General features: G+C 45.4%; 1 protein-coding gene across 2 annotated transcripts in view; it reads right to left on the bottom strand.

Moving 5' to 3' along the window:
* The window catches only part of UBASH3B (ubiquitin associated and SH3 domain containing B), a 62914-nt gene that overhangs the window by 9780 nt on the left and 26482 nt on the right, over nucleotides 1–26652 (bottom strand). Inside the window, exons 2-9 of one of the 2 annotated variants that reach the window (XM_065697063.1) lie at nucleotides 10738–10791; nucleotides 10001–10187; nucleotides 9349–9547; nucleotides 7068–7237; nucleotides 5437–5645; nucleotides 2280–2415; nucleotides 1777–1897; nucleotides 899–1021 (exon numbers count right to left, since the gene is read on the bottom strand). In XM_065697063.1, the coding sequence (XP_065553135.1) occupies nucleotides 899–1021; nucleotides 1777–1897; nucleotides 2280–2415; nucleotides 5437–5645; nucleotides 7068–7237; nucleotides 9349–9547; nucleotides 10001–10187; nucleotides 10738–10791 (1199 nt within the window). Of the gene's footprint in view, nucleotides 1–898; nucleotides 1022–1776; nucleotides 1898–2279; nucleotides 2416–5436; nucleotides 5646–7067; nucleotides 7238–9348; nucleotides 9548–10000; nucleotides 10188–10733; nucleotides 10792–26652 lie in introns of both variants that reach the window. The other variant, XM_065697064.1, reaches the window with a different exon arrangement.

Raw genomic sequence — 26652 nt, 5'->3', positions numbered from 1 at the left:
GCCTGCAGATGGCTGGCACACAGGTCGACGGTGCCTGGATCACGTATGCAGTTACGTACTCGGACCCATTTAATGATACCAGCAAAGTGTGCTGTGATTGCTCCCAGACCTGCCTTCTGTTATGTGCAGGCTGCGAACCCTGATGCCATGTGGCCGGGAGTCTGAGCATCCTGCTGTTGTACAGTGATTTATTTCTGTTTAAGAAGCAAGTATAATTTTAGCTGCCCTAGTTTCAATGTGACCAACACCAAGTACTATAAAGGATTTGAATCTGAGAAAATGCTAAGTACTGCTCAGTGAAGTTCATGTCTCCTTTAATCACAATGCTCAGTATGTGCTCTTTGACTACCAAATGCTTTTTTATCTCTACACAAACCAACAGGCTCAGAAATCAGGGACGAAGATGGTGGGGTGGTAGAACATTGGAAATAATTTAGACTGTGTTTTTGCCATATAATCATAAAGCCAGGCTGATAAAAGTATATTGGTGTAGCAAACTGCAGCTCAGAATTCAGGTTTTTCAAAGTCAAGGAAGAAGCATGTTTTGCATGAGGTGACCATCACACTGCTGCATTTCTCATCAGCACTGGCAATAACAGCATCTTCCACTGTGACACGTTTACAGGGCGGCAGCAAGTGCTCTGCAACTGCACTGCCGATGGCTCTGATTTCATACCCTGTCCCAGATTTCGTGCTTTGTTTTTGCTTCTGCTGTAGCAGCTGAAGGAGACCAGGTTCCCTTTGATGCAAGAAGGGGCTTGCTGGGGAAGGTGAAGGAAAATAGCAAAGGTTCTTGACACGTCTAAACCCCATTAGCTCAGGGTATTCACTTTATTGCTGCCTTGCACTTTCTCTGTTCTGCGGATGGGTAAGCTTTTGTCTGCTGAGGACAACTTACCAACAAGCCTTGCCTGCGTACAGCCCAGCACGGTGATGGGTGCATCTTTCTCATAGTCCCTGAACCCGCCGCTCCTTTGAGGCAAGCTGTGGGGCATGTTCAGGTTACTGCGCATGTACCTTCCTGTGCAGGAAACATTAGAGGCGGTTGCTGGAATTAACTTGATCAGAGAGAGGCAGAGAGCATCAAGCCTGTTTCTACTCTTACCACAGCATCTGCACCTCGTAGGTGCTGCCTAGACCTGGCTATGGAGCAGTTTTTCCCATGTAAAGCTACCAGGAATCTGACAAAGTGAAGTTAAGCAGCTGTATCAGTTCAAAGTCAAGCAGAGAATTTGGCTAGTGTTTGTAAAGTTATCTTTAGATTTCCCCGAAGGAAAATGATCTCTATCCCACAACAAAAGAAACCTCAAATGTTACACTTGTACAGGAGGCTAAAACGTCAGAGCTCTTCAAATGTAATTTAGAAAGAGGGTAGCTCTAAATCATCCCTTTTTTCCATCAAAAATAGAATAGATAAAAAGACTTCTTTGACAATTTTCCTATCGGCTCTAATACCAACAGAGTCTGAAGTTCCACTCTGTTAACTGCAGTCTGAAACTCAAGCATATAACTGGGTTGCAAACTCCAGTTTATGCCCCAAAAGGCACCCTGACCTGTACATGTGGTGCTGTAACTCCCACCTGGGACTGAGAGCCAGCTGTGCCAAACGTTTTCCTGCTGGTAGTAAATGGTTGCACTGGGTACCGACTACAGACATCATTACTTCATTTCCAAATGAAAACACTCTCTGATGATGTTACCTTATTGTAATCCTTCCGTCACACTCCTTCCTTCATCTAAACCTAGAGACTGAGAGACCCATGACAGCCAGCTCACCTTTGGCATCAAAGCACTGTGACAGCCAGTACTTCCCAAAGACGACATCCATCCTTTCCCCATGTCTGCAGACAAACAGGCAGCGTTTCTGAGGCCCTGGCTGGCTGGTTATTCTCAGGGGCTGGAAGAAAAATTACAGGATGCTTGACCTTCATCAAAGTGCAAGGGGTTTTCTGAGCTCTGATTTATTAACAGGAGTCCGGACCAGGCACCTCTTGCTTTACCTTAGTGCAAATGCAAAGGAAACTCTTAAGTTGGTAAATATATGCTGGTATAAGACTGCTGAAGTGAGCAGAGGATGGGGCCCTGCTGCCCCATGCTAAAAGCAGGTTTGGGGACACTGATGTCTTCTGTGGTTATCGTGTTATCCAAAAGCTTGTAGAGAACTTTAACTTGTAACTCCTGATTCAGGCAAAGAAAGGAGACCATGTTGGGGAAAATCCAGTTACTTGAAACTTGCCCCTAAAGCTGTGTGTGATCTATGTGTGTATGTGGGTCCCTACCTGCACATTCTGGCAGATGATAGTTAGTGGCCCCGTATCCCCGGGTCCTTGGTCTTCCTGCTGTCTTCTTTCCAGAGCTCCATCAGTGAAGGCTTGAAGGGATGGGGAAGACGTAGTATTGAGAATTGAGTAGGACCTGCCAAAGATAGGAAGATGTTGGCTTTGGGAATGCTTTGGACTTCAAGTCCTCAGGCTGCAGTAAGTACATTTCTGTGGTCTTCAGGAACTGCTGATCATTACTGTAGTCATGTTATTACATTATTACTTGTATGTTAGTGCTGCCTGGAGGGTACATTGCTAGGTGATATACACACATGAAGAGACAAACCCCATCTCAACAGCCTTTCTGTTTCCTTAGATTAAGGCCAAGATCTTCCTCACAGCCACAAGATGCTCACTAACATCATCTGGGGACCAGCTGCACATTGCTTACCATGGTTGTATGTACCAACGTTTGGAAACTAATGGCTAGAGGGAGTTTTCACTCACCTTTCTAGCACAAACTATTGCCTCAGCAGAGAGCTGGGGCACAGCCCTGCCTCTCATGGTGGGCTCACAAAATAGCTTGTATTCCCTGGTAGGGACATGGCACACTCAGCCTGGGTTGCTGTTTCTCTATTTTCAGTGCTCTCTGTTCTGTTTCCCATCTATGATGGGAATTTATTCTCACTAGTGCCTCCAGTCAAGTGTAGCCAAAGGGATGTAATAGATCCCACTCTCCCTCAAGGGGTGTATGGTCCCTCTGGATAAAGCTCTCATGTCCAGACGTTCAAGGACTTTGACCGAGGCCCTCGGGATTAAACTCTGACAGGTCATTACAGAGGCTGCAGGGACCCTCTGCTGATTGTGTGGATTACATTTGCTTAGTCATTAAAAAGAACATTGTCAGGTAATGTATATGGTCGTTTGCTCTGACAGAAATAGTTTCAGTGCCTTAAATGTGTCACAAGTTGCTTCCTGACTAGCACCTAGTTAGGATGAAATCTCGTAGGGTTTTCATCGCTGTTAAAATAACGCCAAGTGCCTCTGCCAATGGAACAAAAATGGGTCATCTGCATTTTTGTTAAGAACTGATTTTCTGTGGCATCATATGATTTGAACCAGTTTAAGGAAGGGAAAAAAGATACTACACTGTTTGTGGTCCCTTATCTGGTGGTATTAGGATGTGAGGATGAGACTGAGGTACCAGCTTACTTGGTCAGGTGAAGATATAGGCTTCCAACCTACAGCACTGATCAGAGATCAAGTATTTCTCCTCACTGTTACTAGCAGGTCCAGTCCTTGGCATGAGAAGAAATCATGCAGGGATGTGCCACTTACTCTAGCAAAGAAATGTAATTTAGGTGTATAGAAAATCCTTGGGGTCTGCAGAATAGAAGTGATACCATTCCTATTTTTAGTAGACATGGAAAGGATTCAGACCTGAAGTCTCTCAAGACACAACCTGGTTTCATGGGCAGTAACTTTGCCTCGAAGGCAAAGCCTCTTCTGCCCTGTTAAATAGATCATCAGGCTTGCCTTAGTGTGGCAGCCTGTTGGTCTGCAGCTGTGGTACAGGCCTTCTTGTTGTATCTACATTGCTGGCCAGAAGGTCTGTGTGCCTGGCAGAGCTCTTGAGACAATAGTTGGTCATAAAAGCCACGTCCTGCAAAGGCGACGGTTTAGCTTTTGCCTCACTTGAGCAGTGCAACAGGGCAACCTTTTCACGGTGAAACGTGCAGAACCAGCTATCTGATTTTTCTGCATTAGGGATTTTTGTATGCTCAGAATAACATTTTGCATGGTACAGGCAAGGTGCTGCAGCCCGGAGCGGGCTGTGTTTGTGTGATGATCTCAATAATGCATGATTTTCACTTGGAAGAACGCAGTCTCTCGTGACCAGGAGGGAAAGCTCCATGGCTGTTATTTCTTCCTGTTTCATCCTCTGCAGGGTGGAAATGGGACATGGCTGTGTGCACAGAGGCAGCACAAACCGGCCCCCAGGATCACAGCATCGCTTACTAACAGCAGCTCCAGTCCCAACACTACGAGTTGGGTATATCTCCTGCAGCAAGGTGGTTCTGCAGTCCTGGTGAGTACTGCCATGCTTACTTTCATGTCTATGTGCCGTTCTTCTCTTACCACGAGGATCCTACTGTGACTATCATGACCTAGACAGCAGCATTGCTTAGGTTCTCCTTAGCTTGCTATATTGTTTTGACTACATGACATTCTAATCTAATATTCCCTGCAGGAAGTCGTTGTGTAAAATGAGGCTGTTTCCGGGTACGTAATAATGTTTTTGATAAATGCTCCATGTTGCATGTTCCAGTTGGTGATTTATAGTCTTTAGCAGTTAATCAGGGAAGGGGCATTTCCTTGCTTTGATTGTCTGGAGGCAGAGGTGCTGGAGTTACAAAACATTTGGCTTTCCTTGTAGTTGCTGCTGCAATAGTAATTCTTCCCCATGCTAATCCCTAGGCTTCAAAACTCTTCCAGGCACTGTAAGAAACAATGCACTAGAGCAGGCTGCTGTGGTATATGTGGTCCTGTGACCATTCTGGATGGCAAATGTTAGGGGAAGAAAGGATGCTCTTGCTGGATTTCATACTGGAGGGTCTCAATTAACTCCTGTCTTCATACAAATACTCTGATTTACCTTGCTTGTACGTCTTGATTTTCATTTCTTTATGCCCTGGCTATTGGAGGCCTTTCCTTATTCAAAAGGTGAGGTCTGCATTCTCACTGCAGCCAATGGCAGGCTTCTCTAAACTTTCTAAGTATCTTAAGAAACATTGTTGACCCCAAGTCTTTTTCCCCCACAGAATTACACATAGCAGATCTTGCTTCTCAAATTAATGCTCAAATGTAAGCCTTCCTGATCCTAGTCCCACCAGAGAGGTATCTACACAGCAGCGGCTCTACCATGGCCATCTGCTAACCAGCAGCAGCGATCCCATGAGTTGCTGTAATATCTTAGCTAAATAAATCACATTGTCCTCTAATCCCATGCACAGGGCTAGCATCTGCTCTTCCTTTGCTTATGAGATGGGGCTCTGTGTGCCAGTTTGTTTCCCCCAAGTGACCTCCTCAGCCTCTTCACTTACCCAAGTGAAATCACAGTTGCTGTGATTTCCTTTTCGCAGCAATGGAAACAGGACTGAGCAGCTTTACCTACCCATGAAACACCCAGGTCCCACATTCATCTGCCTTCGTGATGTAGTTTTCAGGCAGTAGCCCAGAGCAGCCAGTTGCAAGGGAAATGCCATAAATCCAGCCCTCACTTGTACTGGTTTGTTCCACTGGGGACATGAAAATAAAATCCCCTGGGACCAGCTCCAGTTCATCATCGTTCTGGGGGGTGTAAGGATAGATCACTTGCAGAGTCTGGGGAAGAAACACAAGCAGAAATGAATGAAAGGACTGTTAATGGAAGAGAACCTTTAGCTGAATGGGGCAGGAGCACTCCTAGACTGGATGTTTAACCTTAGCAAGGTGCGAAGAGTTCTCCTTGTAATGCATTACTTTGTCCTTGGCCAAGCCTAACTTCTGCAACAGACTCACTCCAAGAAAATCCATACCTGCTGAGCACCTCAGATCTCCTGATGGTCTCAGCCTGTTTGCTCACCAGTCCTCCTCTAGACTATTTGTGGCATCTTCAACGGAGGATGGAAACTAGTCACTGTCACCTGATAACACAAGGCCAGAACTTTCACACATGGCTGCCTGAAGTTAGATATGCAAAGACATGAGCTGGTTTTCATCAGTAACTCCCTCTGCAATTAGTGATAGTGTTGACTACTTGCAGCTTCTGAAGGACAAGATGACACTTTGGATAGAAAAGGAGGCTGTCAGGCATGGGAAGCATAGGCCAGGTCAGAGCACTGTGCATGAAAGACTTCAGCTCTCCAGGAGCTTTGTCATCTCTTTGTGTGTCTGATTGTGGACAAAGAGCTTTGGTGGGATTAATCACGCCAACCTTAAGAGTCTGGTTACCTGCCTGAGCCTCAGCAGGCACCTTCTGGACGTTCCCTCCTCCAGAAGGTGATTCATCTCATCCTGAGATAGACATCTTAGATGGGTCAGATGCTTCACTTGTTTCTCTGCATAGAGGCTCAATGCAAAGGGAGCCTCAGGCTTAAAGGTCTAACTTGGGGATATTCACAGGGAGGGGAGATGAATCTCAGGTGTGGTTTCTCTATGCCCAAGATCCCAATTTACCAAATGGAAATAATGCATATTTTGTTGGAAAACATTATTAAGAAAACTATATCAAGACACTTGGATACTGCAGTTACAGAATACATCTGAGTAATTGAAGTATACAGGCCATGAGGATAAACATGATGAAACTAAATGCTGTGATTAGTGATAATGTCAAGTCTGTACAGGAGAAATGGGTAGTGGTCAGTTTATGATACCAGCCTGATTCTTGAGAGATCGGACCAGCTTACACTGAGCTAACAGGACGGTCATTGTTAGAATTAATTAATCCAGCAGGATATGGCTCCTGCAAGAAGCAAGAAAGGAGGTGGGTGAAACAGCAAGTCTAGACAGGATGAATAAACAGCAAAGAAAAGGCAAGATGGTCTAAGATGACAGGTAGGATGTGGGAGATCTACATTCTGGGTGTCCCTGTGGGACAGGCAACTCCTTAATGTCTGTCTAGTCTGCGCTGCATATTTGTGCAGGGGGTCCTCATTCAGCCTGCAGCTTGTGAGCCCTCTTCAGCTGCGAATGCAGCTAAAAAAAGCCTCATCTCTGCTGGGTGCTTTTGTGGGGGGACTGAAACGAGCCCCAGTGATTTACCTCGTGGTTAACGAAGCGTATGTCTCGAGAGAATATCGCGGCGACCCAGTCACAACCCAGCTTGACGTCGATGTTCTGCGCTAGCTTCTCCAACGTGGGCAGGTGGCTGGTCTGGAAGTGATAGGCTAGCGTCACGTGGAGCTGCTTCTTGTGGGGCTCCACATGGACATCTGCAACAAGGAGGTGCCAGTTAACACGTGCTGCGGAGATTAGCAGCTTTTGGAAGGTGTAAGGGTGTCTATCGCCTCTGAACAGGGCCTGGGAGGCCAACTCTTAAAAGATAGCTCAAGCAGAACAAACTGTAGGGCTGCTGCTGAAAAGGCTTTGGGGAAGTCAGACGTGAGCTCCCCGTACGTGTTGCACCTTGGATCACATCATGAGACATTTGGGGGCTGATTCAGGCCTGAGTCACACCTGGCTGGTAGAAGAGGCATTGTTGCTTAACTGTCCTTTGCATTCAGAAAGCAAGGGCTTGGATGGTGTGATAACAATTATTGTCATTTTGAACCCATGGGGGTCTTCTGCCAAGAAAAACACTTTTCCAAGGAAAGGTGTCAGCTTTGTCATTAGCACCTTCGCAGAAGAAGCCGGATTTTTACTCTCCCTCCTTTTTTCTATGGTTACAATTATAAATCCATGGAATTTACAGTTGCAATTTGATTGCATCTTTTCCCTGGGCATTAACTGGATTGCCAGTTTACCCACTGAGGGTGGGGTATTCCAGAACTGTGGAAACAGACATTGATATAATAATGATCCTGCAGAAAAAGAACCTGTATTAGGAAAAGATTCTAGAAAGCAAAAAGGTGAAAGGATGTGAAACACTGGCACTCCTCCAGTCAGTGTGGAAATCACGGGATGCATTGTTTGCATGTAATTAATTCTTGCTTATTCAACCAAATATTGCAATTAAATTTGACTGATTATTCAGTCAAAATTGCAGCTATTCCAAGGCTTGGCTCCAAGTGCCAGCCAGGGGTAGCTGTGTGAGCTCATCTGTCTCTTTTATTTTGATCAGCAGGAAAAAATATACTCTGGATCTTTGAAAAAGCCCCAGAGACTTTAATGTGATAACCTGACCAAGCTGTGGACTGCAATGCAGCAATCGCCTTCCCCTGTGAAAGAACCAATTTGGTCTGAATTGGAGCAATTGCAGGCGCAGACACATGATGGAAGCCACTGATGCTTCCTTCTCCTGGGTCAGTGTTGTTGCAGAAAGAACTACCCCTTTTGACTGTGCTGGTTTGGAGGGGAACACTTGTACCCCTCTCATGTGGCTGCAGCAGTCCTTGAAGCCACCTGATGTCTCTGTGCCTGTTGGTGCCTTTCCAAATGTGCATTTGTAAGGTAACAGCTCTTTTGTCCCTGTTCTATAGGGAAAATACCTTCTCGGTCACTGTCAGGTGAAAGCACTGCATTTCAGATGTGTGGTGAAGCTATGACATGTCTGTTTCTCTTCCTCTGAACCAGAGGCAGGGGCTTGCAGATGTTTGCATGGTGTTATGGGCTGCCTGTCGAGCATGGAAGCATGACAGGGACTCGGAAATTGCCCTATCTTGATGCACTTAAACTCCAGGATAAGCCTGTGGTAATGAAGGACTAAACTGCCTGTGTTGTGACTAGTCCAGGCTGAGCACTACAGTGGTGGAAGGTGGGAGGATTAGTCAGGGAGCTATTATAGTGCGTCAATACAGTTGTGACTTCCACGGCTGGAGGCGATCGGAGGACACCCAGAGAGCCTGTTCAGCAGTGGAGACCATTAGAACACAGGGTGCTCTGGTTATTTCCATCCTCCCAGCTCCTGCTGGGTTCCCCTCTCTAGAAGTAGTAGAGGATGAGGCAATGGAGCCAGGGTTGTTACTATTGGGATTTGAAAAGGGCCACTGGGGTCTTCCCTTTACATCTCAGACACGCAGTGAACAAACAGAGCCTTTACATGGCTGAGGAAAGTTCTGTGGCAGAGGCTTGAGGCTTGAGTGGTGCAGGAAATGCTCAGCCTTGCAGACAAAGCATCTATCTGAAAGGTTAAGGAACCACCAAATGTCAACTTCCCTTTCAGGCGATAACACTTGAGACTAAGTGTGAGGTGATCTTTCAACCGAAAAAGCACTGAAACCCAAAGCACGGGGTGGGGTGTTCCTCTGGGGCTCAGCCTTCAGGCCACTTGGAACTATCAGATCGGCTTCAGGAGCTTTGTTTCTTCACAGCATCAAAACTGAAAATGCCCAATCCTTGACCAAGCTGTGAGTGAGCTCTTTGTAGCCACCACGTAGTCACTCACCTGCTTTAGAAGCAGCCTCTGCAGCGAAGTCTGCAGCAAACTTCTTGAGCACCTCCGCGCTTTCTTCTTTGACAAAAAGCCCGATGAAGTTTGAGGATGTGTAGAGCTCCAAAGGCAGAGGGGCAGGGAATTTGCATTTCCAGCGCATCACGGTGGCCTGCAGGGCTTCAGTGAGAGCATCGACCTTGCTGTCCTCACACTGCCAAAGGAAGCAGGACAAGCTCTGTAGCACACTCAGGGGAGGGGAAAGGCTTGGGTGGCTGTGGATGGTCTACCCCTGCTATAATGCAGCAAGGAAAAACCACAGGGTCATAGAAAAAGGCATGTTTAGAAATCCTCTGCCCCTCCCTTGTAATCAAAGCAGGATCGGCTCTCCCCAAATAACTTCCCTAACCTCACCCCATCTACTCTCATGTTAGCGATCACTGGAGATGATGAAAATCTGCTCTTCTGCTGCTGCTCCTCCCTGAAAACAACCCTTTTAAAAGCCAATTACCTCCCCAGCAAGCCCAGGCATCATCAGCTCTGGTAACAACCCCCCCCCAGCTCCCAAGCACAAACCCTTCCGCAGTGACTGAATGCAGCCTGAGCCTGGCAAGGGCTGCTCATGAATGCATGCATAAAGGCAACGGAAAGAGGAGCTCTGGTTTACCATAAAGAACTGGCAAAGGGTGATATGTGGGAAAATGTTGTGAGCTTTGTTCTTCCCACAGATCTGCTTTGACTGCTGCCAGAACTCAGACAGCTTCTGAGCCAGGGGGCCGGTGGGGCGCAGGTAGAGGACGTACTCCCGAGGCAGGGTGTCGTCGAGGAATGGGTCACCCACATGGGAAAACAGCCTGAGAGGGAGAAAAGTGTGAGATTGATAGATAAAGACTCATTTTCCCCCCAGCAAAACCAGCTTCCCATGTCCTCAATTCCATCTGTTCTCTCCTTATGGGATAAATCAGCTCCAGCAGGTCAGGCAGAGAGGTGCACTGCCTCACTCGCAGCCTATTACCACTGCTAAGTAATACAGAAAATAGGTTTTTACTTTCAGACTGGGGCTCTGAAGATCTAACCTGGGTCACTGCTTCTGCCTTTCAGTGTCTAAAACGCAGGGAGGAGAGCACTAGAAATTGCTCAACATCTTTGAAAAGGCAGCTCTCAGTTTCCTATTTAGGTGCTAGTGAGAGAGTAGCGGCTCCTTTCCCTCACTTTTCTTGCTATTACTCGAGATCACACTCTCGAACAAGGCTTGTTTCTGGATTGCTTATTTACAGCACTTAATGCCTCCCTCCTTTCCCTAGTGCCCCTGTTTAAACATTCCACGTTCTTAGGGCTAAAACCTTAAACATGAAATTCACTAATTTCTTTGACCCTCTTTAACATCTACTACTTCATACCAACCAGTCGCAAGCTGCTTGAACACTTCTTCCGCCCGTCGATGCCAGTGCTTTTTGTCTGGAGAGAGAGCAGAAGAAGAAGAGTATATCAGTGATGCTGGGTTATAGGGCTGTAGTCACATCCACTGCTGGAACCTAGGCCCTTGCTGGGGAAGGATGTGTTTAGGAACCTGTGGGACATGCTTTCCAGGGTTGATTCTCTCAGCCCTGGGGCTTTCAGATGTGCTGGCAAAGGGCACCGTCACACAGCATGTTCAGAGGATGAGATAGAGAGCTCTGGGTTTTCCCTCCTTGGCCCTGGTGTATTTCTGGGTGCCGAAGCACCGATTGTTGGCGTTTAATGACCTCTTTGCTGGTCATTTGCTCAGCATGAAATTCAAACGTTTGGGTCTGAAGCGCAAGCATTGCAGTAGAACTGAGGACAGGAAAAAACCAGCTGCCACCAGAGGGCACAAACCTGATTTCTTTCAGGTTAGAATAACCTGCAGCCGTTTGCTCGCTCACTGCACTGAAAGGGCTCTTTTGCTTATTTCCCTTTATTATGCCCATAAATCCCTTTTCACTCCAGCTGAGAAGACCCGAGTCTTCTGCTCAGCAAGTTTTCCCGTTGCAGAACAAACCTGCTCAGTGCTGTTTAACTTGTCGCTATGGAATAGTGTTTTCCAAAGGCTTGACATCAGCATTGAAATGCAGCTGTGGCTCAGCTCAGCTTTGTAACACTAGAGACTGCCAAAATGGAATTCACCCAGAATCCAAATGGCATAAATATTTAGCACAACTTATGAATGAAGGAGGCAGAAAAGGATAGAAACATTAGGCTCATGGGGCAGAAATCATGCCCTCAGTTGGGTGTCAGGAGGCAAATTCCCCATGAATAGGCAATTTCAGAGCTTCCTATTTAAGGGACGAAGGGAAGGATGGCTTTCAAGCAAGTGCTAGAATACAACCAGTTGTATTCTTCTGTTGCTAATTTGGCCGAAGAAGCTGCCTTCCTTTTGCTCTGTGGGTTATACACCGTGTCTCAGAGCTGCCTGATATTAGCAACAGCAAATCTGAGGACAGGAGAGCTGCCAGTTTACACCATCCGGCCTCGACTTGTAACCTAATCTTACTAAATATGGTATGTTATAGCTCCATAATAGTGTAAAAGACCTGCCGACATCTTAGGTGAACATGTCTGACCAAAGGGATAAGATCAATGCTGTACGCACCCTGTGTTATTTGCTGCAAGATGCTGCTGCTGGTTGGTTATAGGAAGTGTGTGCAAGTGAGGGAAAGGGGTCAGGACTCCAGGGTCCAACATGTGGCTCTAGGATTAGGGCACCCAGGACCCTGCAGCATTGCCTATTTGTGCCCACAGTACTGTGTAGCGTGTTCATTGTGCTTGTGTCACCCTTTCTGTGTGCAGTGATGACTTCGAAAGCACTCTGATAACCATGCAGGAATACTCAGTGTTACCCACCAGCTCGTAGACATATGTTGTTGACTCAGCTGTGTTTCAGCTCTGCCCTTGGCTTCCCCACCCCTTGAATATACATATTTTTGTTCATTTTGAGAGTAAGAGGAAGGCAGAAAGATAATGCTGCAAAAAAGGGCTGTGTTGCAAATGTGTGATTATGAAAATACTTCCTCCTGAAGCATTTTTCTGCCCTTATCTGCCAGCATTCATTTGAGCTCAGCAGCGTGCTTGTTCCAGCACCTGCCTTCTGGAAGGGTGTATCTTGTGCGGTCAGCATCGTAGTTTGGCCTGTTCTATCTCGCTGACCTTTCCCTAGTCTGGCTTAGATGCGTTATGCAAAACAGCCTCTGCTTTGCTTTGAAAAGTAGTGAAGAGCAAAGAGCAAAAAGCTCTCCCCTTGCCCAGGCTCAAACCTTTCACTGAGGCTGCTCCTTGAGCAGGGCAATGGCTGGCTGTGGATTTTCCCTACCCTGGTTTCATTGTCCACTTCTGTTATGTTGCCTTTGCTCATTCACATCCCCTTTTGCCTGGGTTGTTTATGCCCTTTAAAGTACAACTAAAAGGTGACTCTCCTGACCATTCGTCTTGAAGTGCGTCTGTCTGAGGCAGTGCGTTAAAAACACCCTCTCAGTAAAGCTCTGCCTTTGAAATGAGCAGTTTCTCCTGTTGCAAAGTGAGGGCAGACAAGCTGCTTCTCTCCTTATTTATTGTCTCCAGACCCCAGAGCAGATCTCTGAAGGAGTCATGCACAATCAAATAGGACAGACGGTTCTGCCACCCACCCCTGTTGACTTGTTTGCTTAATGAATTGATGTTTCCTTGGAACGAACAGCACAATAGAGCTCTGCTGGAATCAACTGCAGCTCTTTCTCGGCTGCCTGTGTGCTCCGGGGACCCCAAAGGGTGTTAGAAAACATGAGGCTGGGCCCCACACACGTTTGCTTGATTTCAAAAGGTGCCTATCTCTTCCATGAGGACAATAAACTCCCTTTTCAATTTAGTTTTCAGTGCAAGGAGGAAATACTGCTTTAAACAAACAAAAGCCAGAGTATATTTTTACCATGGGACCTGAAGCTGAGAGACTGTTATTTGTTTCTTATTAAGTTAGTGCTGGGAATGGTGATGATGACTGATAGCCTCTGGTTAGTCACAGAACAGGGCATGTACTCCATCCCTCCCTAATGCCCTCCTCTGTAGCCACCAGGCAGAACATGGGGAGGATCCATCCTCAGATGCTCCAGCTCCCAGGCCCTGTCAAGAAGAGCTCTGTGAATGTTGAGCGCTCAAAACTAATCACAGCTACGTTTGGCCGCTTACAGAAGTGGCCTGATTTTCACAATTGCTGAGTGCAGTGGGAGCTGGAAGTCATATTCTGCCCCTGAGAAAATCAGGTCACTTAATTAGGTGTCTAGCTATGGCTGAGGTGCTCAGATTTACTCGTGCTGGGTAGCAGGCATTGGCTGTGGTATTGTAGCTGGTGGTAAGAAGTGGTTTTGGGATGCAGATGCACTAGAAAAGGGAAAAATAAGCCAGACACTAAGTTATTTTTCATAACCTGTCAAACTGATGTTATACAGCAACCATTTCTGGCTATGCAAAAATTGCAGCGGGATTCAGATACAAGGTGAAGAGCTTTGTGCAGCATTATTTGTCCCTCAAACCACCCGGTTCCTCCATCTCTTAAGTTCTGCTGCCTCTGAGATGAAGTACAGAGAAATCACTCAACAACGCACAGCAACGTGTAACAGCAATTTTGAACAGGCATCAAGGGAGATGCTAGGTCCAAGTGCAGGTCTGGAGATGGAGAGTTTAGGGAAAGGGAAAGCAGATGCTAACACCAGTGTCTTCCAAAACCACTGCAGGTATTTTAGCCACCACAAAGAATCAGATGCTTTTGGTTCTTCAACCTCAACCTTCACATTCTTCAATGTCAGTTCCCAAGGAAAGCCTTCCCTCACTGAATCACTGGTTAAACAGTACCTATGTACTGCCAGGAAGTGTCCCAGCTAAACAGTTGACCCCTTAGCCTGAAACATTACAGCAGAAAGGTGCTGCTGCCCTGGCATACATATTAATGTGCAAATGGTGCCCATTTTAACCCCAGCCTGCTTAATGGAAAAGGAAATACAGCTCTGTATGCTACAGAACTTAACTCATTACTGTCAAAGGATTTTTGGCTTCCTGCATTTTCAGGGTAGGAAAGAAAAAGCCAACAGGGTTATGTCAATTCAGCTAGGAAATAGGTATCAATAAACATAAAGTATAATGGCAAAATCCCATTTACTTCAGAGGAAATTACTGTAATGGGGAATGATGCATTGACCATAAAAAGAACCTTCAGTCTCAGAAGCACCACATAGAAATCCTTCCTCTGCGAGTGCTCAGCTTTCTTGTTCTAGTCCAGCTTAAGGAAGGAGGGGGTTTATGGCTGCCAGTGGTGCTGCAGTGCGTGGGGTAATGAAGTGCCATGTGGAAAATTAATGCAAACAGCAAAAGAGTAAAGGACAGTGGTGAGCTATTCTGAGATACTTCTTTATGTGCTCTTGCAGTATACCTTCTCACTGAAAAGGTATGGAAAGTTTGGGGTGTTGATGGCCACAGCAGAGATCGGCTGTGTGGAAGGTGCTGTGGATGGAGAAGATGAGTGAGCTTGTGCAGTGTGACCATACAGGGTCCTGAGCCTCCATTACAGATGCAGGCATGGAGATGTTCAAGCCAGGAGCTGGCCCTTCAGGCACATACAGAACAGAGACCACTGCAGGCAGCCTCCTCCTCACACATTCAAATACACCAAGGCTGAGTCACAGAGCTGGTCTGCACCCTCGAGTCCACACAGCTTGTTTGTTCTTCAGAAGCAACGTCTAATTCATATAAAATTGGCCCCTCTGGCTGCTGCTTAGGACTGAATTTCCCAGTTTCCACTGGCTCTCCCTTTGCTATAATAAGCAGAGATTCAAACCCTGCCGTAGGCAGAGCTGACCTGTCTCTGTTGTAAGGGAGCTTGCTCCGCTGCGTGTTGCTGCTCACAGAGGCAGTAGAAAACACTAACGGCAGCCTCCACCTCAGATCCACCTACGAGTTGTCTGCCTACAGAGGCACCGAGGGATTTGTGAATGAGCAATGGAAGGATGGAGGCAGCCTGTATAAGAAAGGGAGTGACTAAATCTTCCCTTTCACTATGTGCCCCAAGCTTAGACAAACTCCTTATCCGTGAACAAAACCCCTCGGAGGGATGAATTCATCGTCTCAAGTAGCTCTGCATCTCTGGCCCGTAAAATATTTAGCTGTGTAAATAAAGATTTTTTGGGAACTGCATTAAACGTGATGGAAGTATTTGGCTCCCCTCATCGTTGGGTTCAGTTCGAAGGGCTGCCTGACATGATAAGGTAGGAATTATGGATCATAATTTATGCCAAATGAGTCTGCAAGAAGGATGCTGCCAAATAGGACGTTTTTCTTAGGATTATAAGCTAGGCACCTTTATTTTTGCTTGTATGCATGTATAAAATATGTATTTATGGAAACATATTAAAATAGAGATATGTATAGGGAAGCAGACAGAAATACTTTACAAACAGTAAAAATCCTAGCTTTACGTGGGATGTGTTTCCAAATGTGTGTGATTCCAAATGCATGTGTTTCCAACAGTCACTTGCCCATGAATTGACCTTTACAGATTCCTTGGTTTTTGCAGTCTATACCCTTCACAGTACAATAGTGGAAAGGTGTCTATTTTGGGCTTTCAATAAACAATTGCCCATTGAAGAACAATTTTGCAAGCAAAATTCCTGTTCATCTGATTTAATTATTTGATGTAGGAAAAGATACCCAAATTCCAGATAACTGACCGTGTGTCTCACAAGTAGCGTGTCCTACATGCATAAATGGCCACGGTGAGGTGTTCTTTCCAACTGGTTTTTGATGTGGGTTATTCACTTGTGTTCCTCTGAACTCTAAACATGCACAATTCAATTGGTCACCCAGAATCATATGATACCGTTTCTGTTCTTATTTGGGTGACCTTACTTCTATAAATAGGGACAGGACAGGAAGATAGCACTAGGGATCAAGTTCCTGTTTAGGGCAGGGGGTTGTGTAGGTTCCCTTTCTGCAGTTTGTTAATGAATAACAAAAGCAACCTGGGTGTTCTTGCGAGACAGAAAAGACGCTGCCACAAGTGTATGGCTGAAGAATTACTTTTCCTTCCCTTCACTGAGCTTTGGCTCAATCCTTCAAGCATTGCCTTAACTTATGGCTGGTTTCTGTGCTTGATGATGGACATAAAGTCCTCCTCACGTTTAACTGAGTGACTCTAATTGCAGTCACATCCTCCACGCAACGCGAATTCATTGCTATACACAGAGATCTCCTGAGGAACATGCCGTTCAGTACAACATCCCCAATTTAGGTCAGTGAATGCTATAAGCAGATCGCAGCTATGCTCAGACCCAGGTCTTGCTTGATACACAGGAACTTTCAGAGTACAGGGAACTGCCTGGCTGCACAGTGGCTATGGAGACTGCAAGACTTCAAACTGTGCTATATCCTGTAGGTCACATAAATGTTTATAGAAGATGCCTGGCTGAATGATAGGGGCTCGGAAGTTCTCTTCCTCCTCCTTCCCTAGGGGTGGCTGCTTACTCTCAGCTACTGAATACCAAGTGCTGGCAATAGGAAAGAGAATGGAACGGGAAGCACCATCAGCAGTCAGTTTGAGAGATGTGCTGCTATGTATTTCTGGTTTCCATAACTTAAAATGCTCAATTTTTTGAGGCCGGTCCAGCTGGCAAACTGCAGCCTGGCCACATGATGATGATTTTTAAGTGCAAAGAGTGAGGGTTTGGGAGTGTCTCTTTTACGTTTTGTTTTGGTTTAATAAAGTTATGTAAGATTCCGAAGGCAGATTCCCCCCCCCCCTTTCTTTAGAACATGTGCACTAAGCCATTCACCTAATCCTCTGCTGTTAAAGCAAAAGAAGAGGGAAGTACAGACTCATAAAAGTCTGGGATAAAGGCAGGAATGTAGCAGCCATTTACCATTCTTAAAGAGATACACAGTTTTAAAAGGAATCAGGATATTGTTTTCTCTAGAACAATAACAGTACAGCTTTTTACGAGGCATGGGCTTAGATGACAAAGTCCTGAGCTTGCAGTTGCCAACCACTTCGCCAGGTCCCCGTGTGATGGAGGAGGAACGAGGCACAGGTATTTCAGCTGATTTGAATTGGTCACACACCAGCAAAATTCCCCTGTCCTTTCATTCCGCCCTTCAGTTTCAGATGCACAAACTTACTATTAGTTATGCTTACTAGTGACTTCCTACTTCACTTCCTTAAGCTTTTCTCCTTATGTGTGAATCTAGAAGTGCTCAAACAAAAAGCAGCAGTCTGAAAATAACACAAGTCCTGAAGCTGGGGATTGAAGAAAATGATGACTCACAATTCCCTAATAAAATCATTAAGAGCTGGCAGCACCTCAGCTGGCTGATTCACAAAGGTTCAAACTTTGAGGCACAGCAATCACTGGAAAAGGGTGACAGGTAATTGCTGCTGTTAAAGGGCTTGCAGGATGCTGACTATTAGCAGAATAGTCAACTATAGACAATACAAATCCAAATAGAAGGCAGTTATAACTGGAGCACATTCAACAGAGTCTTGTCCCCTTCAAACGCCTAATTTTAATATTAGCCAGAATGCTGCAGAATGACCAAGATTTCATTATTCAAATAGCGCAGTGTAGGAGAGCAGGAGCTTTCATCCCCATACTATTAATACATTTTTAGCTAACCAGGAAGACAATGTCTTTGCAAAGAGCCAAGTTAGAGGTTGAAGTATGCTCAAATGTACCATCTGGAGTTTCAGTGATAGCCAGAAAAGGAAGCAGTTGTCATGCTGATTGGAAATAAATAAGTTCCCTTGCAGCATTTGAGACAAATCCCATCCTTTCTTCTTCCTAATTGCTCTGCATCTTATACAGCAACGAGCTGGGATAGAACAGAGATTTGCTGCATCTTTGTTGTCTGTATGAAGGTCCTTGTATCACTGGGGCCTCTTTCCCCCATCACGATCTGCCCCACATCTTGCTAGAGCAGGAAGCTGGGCCAGGTGGCTGCTGATGGCACGTGGTGCCCCGTGAGTGCTGCTTGACACGTGAATCCCAATTGTCTCGCTGCCACTTGATGAGCACCTGCCTCTCCATCTGCCACCTTGACTCTTATGCCCAGTGGCACAGCTCGTCTTTGGCATCAGCCAGGTACCTTCAGTGCCCAGCTTGGTAGCACCAGGACCTGCTGCTGAACGCTTAGCAATAGGCACAGCGAAGGAGCACACTCCACTTCAGAGAGGGTGAGATGGGAGGTGGAGAGACAGGTCATGGAAGAGGGTATGGGTTTGCTATGGGTGCTCTGCCTGCCTTGGGGCACCCTGGAGAGACAAGCACGTGCTTTTCTGCCCTGGTACCGTAAGGCAGCCTCACTTTACCTCTTTGTATGTACAATTTTTTAGTACCATGTAGATCTTTGGGAAGAAGGGCAGTAAAAAAAAGCCACAACTGCACTTTAAAGTGCCGGTGTTAACATTTTCCAGCTTCTCGGGGTTTCAAAACAGGAAGTTTGGGGGTGGTGCAGTTGCACAATTTGCCAGAAAGCTGCTGTTCTGTGAAGTTGGTAACACTGGGCTCTACCAGAGACTTGAGCCCTGCAAGGCCTTCATTTTCTGGGACTAATTCTCAGTGCGATGCGAGGAGGTTTTGATGTGTGGCTCCTATTAGTAAGAGTCGAGTGGTTTTACCTCCTTTTGACTGCCAGTGGAGAGCTGACTTCTTTGCCGGAGATAGAGTGAACCTTAGAGCTAAGGGGGACTTTTCCCAGCCCGAAAGAGAGGAGGCTGGTAGAGGTAGACCAACATCAACATGGTATAGCTAAAGACTGAAACCAAAGCATTGAGCTACTTGGTTTGGATCTTGTGATGAAACTTGTGATGCAAACTTCCTTCTAGCTTAGGCTCAGGTCTTTGTACCATGGACATCCTCAGAGGAAGAGTTTGAATGTTGCCTGAACCTGTTCTGACTTGACAGCAATGAGGTTGGGACTATGCTGTCCACTTACATGCAGACCACAAGAACCCATGAAGTTCAAAGAGGGTGAAGCATCAGGTTAGGGCCTGCATAGCCAAACCCATTCACTGTTTCAGGCTCTTTCCCACTCCACAGGGAAGGGACTATATCACAACCAAATCCCACTGTGGGCTCCAAGGCTTCATGGGCTTATCTGGAATTTAATACTAAAGTTGGTCAGTGCATGAGATGGAATAACTTTCTACCAAGAGGGAATGTGATGATTAATATCAAAGCAGCGGTATTTTGTGGTTAGTCTGCGTATCTGTTTGCCATTAAGACACCCATGTCTTGAGAGCTGGACTCTGCAAGCTTAATTTGGTGTTCTCTGCACCTTATTTTCTTCTCAAGTAGTTATTTTATCTTCTTTATGGGCAATTTCTGTTTAGCGTGTGGAATCTTACACGTTGTATGTACTAATGGACTCACAACTTTGCTGAAAAGGCAAACCCCAGAGCTGGAAAATGGGAAGTGGACGCCTAGTGAGAAGCTAACCCTGATCTCACACTTCAAATAGACTCACACAAAGCAACGAGAAGGAAGTCTAAGAAATTAAGGAAGGTGGAAGGAAGAAGGGTGGGGTGCTCAGATAGTTGGGTTAAAGGCAACAAGCGGTGCTCAAAATAGCCCTCTGCACTAGACAGCTCTGTTCAGGAAATTTGTTAAGCTTGCTGTTTTCAGTAACACAAATATTTCAAAGAACTATTCCTTGCTTATTGCTTCTTGCCATCTAGGCAGGACCACGTTATGTCAGTATTTGTATGGGAGACCTGGGCAAGTGCTGCAGGAAAAGGAGGGTTAATACAGCACATGATGAGGCACACTTCCCACTGACTCAAGGCTATTGCACCCCCCCCACATAGTCTTGGGGTTGAGACTGCCATGGTACTAGAAGCTCCATATTGGGGTGACAAGTCACACAAAGGTTTCAGCCTCTTGCCTCCAGGGTTCTGAAGTGTGTGGTTAAGCCAGTAAGCTAAAGCTAATGTCAAAGTTTCCATTGGGGTAAATAAGAAGTTAGCAACCTGTGGTCTGAATTTCAGCTTTGGGTAACTCTATTTGCTCTCCTTCGGATTGCTTTGTAGTCCTCAGCTGGCGGATGTCTCTGCTAGCTGTGGTGAGGTCTCTAAAGTAATCCTGCAGAGCAGGACATCAGGAAAACTGCAGTTAAATAGAGCTGTCCCTGAAACTTTGGGGGGAGGTGGTTAGGTTAGCTCAGCTTTTGCTCAGCATCTTCTACTTCTTGTTGCAAACGTGGATGCTTTCGAGAGTCCTGTACACAAAGTAAGGTGGGATATCCAAACTGCAACGAAGTATTGCTGCGTTACTATCTGTCCTTTACCAGCCTTAAGCAGCAGAAGCTATAAAAACACACAGTGCAATTATTTCACTGTTATAACATGAATGAGAAGCCATAAACTCTTGGCCAGACTTTAAACTCTAATATCAGATTATGTATTAAAAATGCCCTTGTAGTGTCTGGTTAAGTAATCTGGAATTGGTGCACGAGGTCTAGCCAAGAGCCTCCAAAAGGTTTAAATATTAACCATAGAAGGGTTAAAAAAAGCCACATTAAAAATAGATATGTTGGAAGTCTAAAAGGGAACAGGAAATGAAGAATTGTGATAAACTGAGAAACAATGAGATAAAGAATGATCTAAGAACGTAATGAGAACTGGGAATATTTCCCTGCATACTTTCCTGATTTTCTTATGGCCTGCCAGTTCAAACTGTATAGTCCTTGCTCCTGTGTCTGATCATATTCTTGCAGAATATGTAAAGGAAATAGGAAGGCCTTAATGAGACCTGGTTTTAGTAATTATCCCTACACCAGAGAGTACTTATGCATATATTTGACTTCAAGCATATACTTATAGATGTGCATGAAGACCAGAGGCACAACCCGGCTTTTCCACTGCCTCCTCTACTCATACACTTGGCCAATATGCCCGATGATGTTTTGTGATCACTTGGGTACCTATATAGTGGGAGATTTGGGGCTTCCCTTTAGTTCTAGTTTTGACCATAAGGATTCTCAGATGAGATGTGTTTTCTGAGCATGAAATGTTTCTTCTCATGATTTATAATTTGCCAGTCACCAAAGGCAGCTAGCACCTCGCCTTAGCACTTTACCAGAAGCATCTCCCATGTGGAGGCATGCTTCATCCTATTGCCAGGGTTGTGTAGGAGGCCAACTCTTGGATGCTTGCCTTGAACCTTGTTATCCAGATTGATCTTTTCAGGCAGGTATTGTTAGACAGACAGACACACATACACATTAGCATCACCTCATTTCCATAGCGTAGCTCTCCCCCGCGCTGGAGTGTAAGTACTGCTGTGGGGGTGTACTTCTAAAATTACTCATGATGCAAGTCTTTTACAACTGATGCCCATCTTACCCGCCTTGTATTGTGTGTCTGATCATCTTGCAGCATGCTAAGGAATGCATTTCTTTCCTTAAATGCAGAAGGAACGATAATAATCTTTCCATCACGCTGACAAAGCAGTGTGTCCTGTGCTGTGTGTCACTGATCCGCTTCAGCTCTTGCTAGGCAGGCAGCTGTCACTAACAGCAGCATTAGCAAGTGCAGCACGTCAGTGGTGCTACCCACTTGCAGCGCTGATACTGCAAAAGAATAGCTGTGCTTTGCCGCAAGACCCTCTCCCTCTTACCCCATCAGCGTGGGCTCTTGGGAGATGAGATAAGAAAGAGCTATAAATTAAATGACTGACACGTGTTTTGTGTGGATAAGGGTTGATTATAGAGTCCTCTTGGTTTTTAAAGACTATTTTGGTATGGTAGAGGACCTAGATTGACATGAGCTTCTTTCTTGATAAATATTTAAGAGCTGCCTTGTGAAAAGTGGGCAAGAAAGGAGAATGCTGGGTATCAGTTAAGTGTTTGCAGTAAATTTTAGAGACTAATAGCTAGGCATGTATGTAAATTGTGCATGTGAGTGTTCTGTACAAAGTGGGAGAGCCCTTCTGGACTCCATAATCCCATCCTTCCAGAAGGCAAGCTCGTGCCAGTGTGTTTAACAGGAATAGAAAGCTGCAGCACTGCTTTATCGCTGTCCAGTATTGCCTTCTGAATGCAAATGCAAATGAGTTGCTGCCCTACAGTCTGCAGCCAGAATCAGTTGCAGGCTTGGCATCACCAAACCAGGAGACAGGCTTAGAGACCCTCAGATTAAGGCAAAAAATAGGAGTTGAGGGTATCCTGGGAACACATTTCAAGCTCTTCTCTGCAGTCAGGCCTTTCTTTAATGTGGTTCTCAAAGGAGCTGAGGCTTACAGGTCTGTGCTGCGTCCGTGAGTGCATCTGCAAGCCTCTCCAACTTCCTACAATAACTTCTGAACCTACTGGTATATTTAAACCCAGCGTGACAGAGAAATAGAGCTATCAAGGGTGTTTCATGTCTTGCAGCTTCTGTAAAAACAGGTTCTTGGATAGCCATAAGTAACCTTAGGAGTGCACCAGCTGGAAAAGATTGGTGAGGTGAGCTCGTCTGTTGTTAGACATCAGAGGATCCTTGCAGAAGCAAGCCCTAAGAAATGCTTGTCATGAGAAAAGCATCAGCTATCAGAAGGAGATGTGATTTGTGAGTTCTGGCATTCCTGGAGCTGGTTGTTCAAAGACAATGAAGATTCAAAGGCCGCTTACGGCACGGTCTACACATTTTTCTGCTGTAGATTCATCGTGGTAGGCAGGGCTTTTGTGCAGACAGCGAAAGCACGAGCAAGATGAGGACTATACAAGAGTTTAGATCTGAAAGTGCATAAACTATTCCAGTACCACTGCCACTGTTGCAGATATATTGGGAAAGCTTTGCAGAAATCACTATGCCGGGAAAACCAAAAGAGCAGAATGCGTGCTCCAACAAGACAGACGTGTCTGGGGGATCCCACAGCTACAGAGGCCTAGAGAAAGTCAACACATATTGCAGGGTAATGGCTTCCCAGCTGCAGATCTGCAGCTCCTGGGCTCCCAGTGCTGAAGGCTGCTGTTTCATGCATTTATGGGCACATGAGATAATGTACCCTTTCCTCGGTCCTTCCCTGTTCTCTGATCAGGCTGCTCCTGCTGACCTCTCACTGCTCCTCCTGGGAGGCATGGGTAAGGAAGTTCCATGAAATGGGAATGTACATGCAGGGATCTTCTCTGCCTCCCCATGTCCCTTTCGTCTGCGGCAACGCATGATATCAGGCCGTAGCTGAAAACAGACCTTTCTTGGTGCTTTCCTTCTTGCCCCTTCTGCAGTTTAACATTTAATGCTTTATCTCTGCAAAGCACGTTGGCAGGCAGGTTTCTGTATAGGGCGTGAATACACTGCACGAAGTGAGGCTGAAGTGAGTATCAGGGAAAACTCTCTTGGCACAACACAGACCTCAGCACCATTTTTTGCTGCTCAACACTTACTCTGTTCTGCACTAAGGTTTCGGGATGTCTACGGATGCTAAGCCCATTGGTGCATAGATTCCTGTGTGGAGACTAAACTGCATAGGAATTACCCCAATCTGCAAGACAGAGAAACGTGCAGGGTGCTAAACTGCATCGAGACCATGAGGTTTCCAGAAGAGCTCAGCATTAGCCTAATTTTGCTCCCAGTGGTATTGAGTGAGGCAGAATTAGGCTAGAGCTGAGCTTCTCAAAGCTGTATCCTATCTTGCTCCTGCCGTAGTTGTCTAAAAATAAGGAGTCCAATTAAATCAACAGCAGTACAAAGTATGAGGGAATGTATAATTAATTAAAGAAATCAAAGGCTGTCTTACAGCACTGATCAGCATTTAGTAATCCTGCCACCAGCTCTCACTCTTCATTCTTCCTTTTTAATCAGTGATTACTGTTGTATCCCCATACATTACGATCACATATTCTGGTAGTATTTCAATACTGCATTCTCCGGGAGCAGTAAACCCGGTCACAGGAGGAAAATGACAAACCCCATTAAAAAAGGAATGAAGAAAAGAGCTCCAGCCCTTGTCCTCACACTGAACTGGAGCCCTGATATTGGTGAAGGATTTGCTTACTGTGATAGTCAAGACCTTCTTTTGCAACACAACCCTGATGAGAAACTAAAGCCTGAGAGAGAGAAAATTGCATGTCCGAAGTAATCTCTCGAGGCTATTGCTCTCCCTATTACAGTTGTTCTGTAAACTCTAAACCCTCTCTAAACCAAAAATGGGGTGTTTTGATCTACCAAGAGAGCATAAGGCAGCCACCTGTGCGCAGAGGGCTTTTTCACCTCCCAAACAAGTGTTTCACACTTACTCTTCCAGTGCAGTGTGAAGGGAGCTGGAGAGGATGTGTTCTTCTCAGTTACCTTGGCAGGAATCCCCAGAAACTGTGCTGTATTCATGGCAAATCTGGAGTTACTCCATCTGGGTCGCCAGGAGTCTAATCTGGCTTATATTGAGTGCCAGCTGTTAGTGGGAAACAGTAAGACAACGTGGAAGGAGAATCCACATAATCCCATTCCAGTGGCTCTTTATTGGTTTATACCTAGATTTCTCCACCTTTCCTTTGTCTAGTTGACTTTCAAGTTGGGTCTGTTCATTTGTGGCAGTAAATGAGGTCAGTTAAAAGTCTCCTGATATGGCAGGAGTGTAAAGATGGAATTTTACCTCAAGGAAAGGTTGATGGGGATTTGCTCCAGAAAACCAGCCATGGTGGCACCATTTGCTCACTTTGTGTCTCGTTCCAGTGAAGTGAATGAATCTTTGGTGGTGGCATCCTTCACTTTAAACACAGTTATTCATACTGCAGGTACCTGCATCTAGACTTGTCTTTACAGTCAGCGCAGGCACTAGTAGGGTATGTCTACTTTTGGCAAAGCTAGGCATGTAAAATAGGTCAGATGACTCACGGTCTATAAGTGCCTGTTTCTCCCCATTGCCTGGAAAAAGACTGAGACAACTAGTCCAGACATGGGCATCACCTACTGACGTGTAAGGTTATATGAAAGTACTCCTGCCCTTTCTTTTCTCTCCTATTGATGTGCTCTACCCTTTTCTACTGTATGCTTAGATCACAAATTCCCCTTGGCACTGCAAACTCCTGTGTGACATCAGTGTGATGGTATCTCGGCATCTTTCAGCAGTACCATCACAAAAATAACAGCACAACACTTTCCAATTAGGACATACAGATAGACAGAAAAATGAAGCAAACTATTCCTAGTGTGGTCTCTATGCTATTAAAAGAGTGGAGGGGTAAGATCTTTGACCTTAAGCCCTGCAAGCAGCTTTTACATATGACTCACAGTTTCTTTATCCTCAACTAAATACCCCTTGTAAGAAGCCTGATAGAAATTATTAGTAAAAGGACACCCGTCTCTAGGTTTCAGTGAAGTTTAGTAGGAACTTAGATCCCTGCCGCAGATTGGTGTAGAACAGCTCAAAGAGGACTAAAAGGCATCGCATTCTTGCAGGGATTTCAGAGTGATGGCTTTACTTCTTGTATGTGTACAGATGTCTGCCCTGGGCTATTATAGTGGTACGTCTGTTAAACAGAAGGGATTCTGTTCAGTTTGAAGTATAACTTCAGATAGTTCCTGCAATGTTGATTTGCAACGTCGTTTTTGGATATCCAGTCACGTAGGAAGGAAGAGTTCAGTACTGCCAACCTGGCTGACTTGTCTATTTCTGTTTAGTGTATTTCTGAAGGATCACCCCATCAGATAAGTCTTTCAGATAGATTCAGGATTACAGGATACAGCCCTACTGCCGTAAGATTTAAATATAGAGATTTCTACCAGGGTTGGTTTCTTATATAGGAAAAGAGCAATTTTGACTCCTTTGCTGACTGGGCACTCATTTCCAGCTACAGGCTGCTGCTCTGAACTATTCATTTGAAGTTATTTTAGAAATGCATTCCTCCCCTGAAGTTGCATCTCTCTCTTTTTGATGCATAATTTAGCTTTTAGCCTCTTATAAATTACATGCCTAAAGAACTGCTGATGCTTCTGGGCAAAACCAACAATAATAAAACTGTACAAAGTATTCTTTGTGGAGACTGTTCTGGATATAAATACATTTATGCTTCTCTGAGATTTCTCTATTTTTGTCTCTGGGATGTTTACGTGAATACAGAACCTCTATTGTTTGGTAATTCACCAGTACCAAGGAGATGTCATGAATTCCTGCTGCTTATCATCCATGTCATGGAGCCACAGTTCTTTGTGGTACCTTCATGGATGGATGGATGGACTACGGGTGGAACAGAGATCAGAAGCAGCTTTTTTTTTTTCTAATGGAGGAGCTTTTTCATTGCAGGAAAGTGAGGCCAAGAAAAACTTAGGGAGAAACATGACTATTAAAGTCGTGAGGGGGCTTGAGGAGCTAGATC

The sequence above is a fragment of the Lathamus discolor genome, chromosome 17 (genome assembly GCF_037157495.1).
Source record: "Lathamus discolor isolate bLatDis1 chromosome 17, bLatDis1.hap1, whole genome shotgun sequence".
Taxonomy (NCBI): Eukaryota; Metazoa; Chordata; class Aves; order Psittaciformes; family Psittacidae; genus Lathamus; species Lathamus discolor.
Note: the sequence above shows the minus strand (reverse complement) of the source record. Positions and strands in the feature narration are given on the sequence as shown.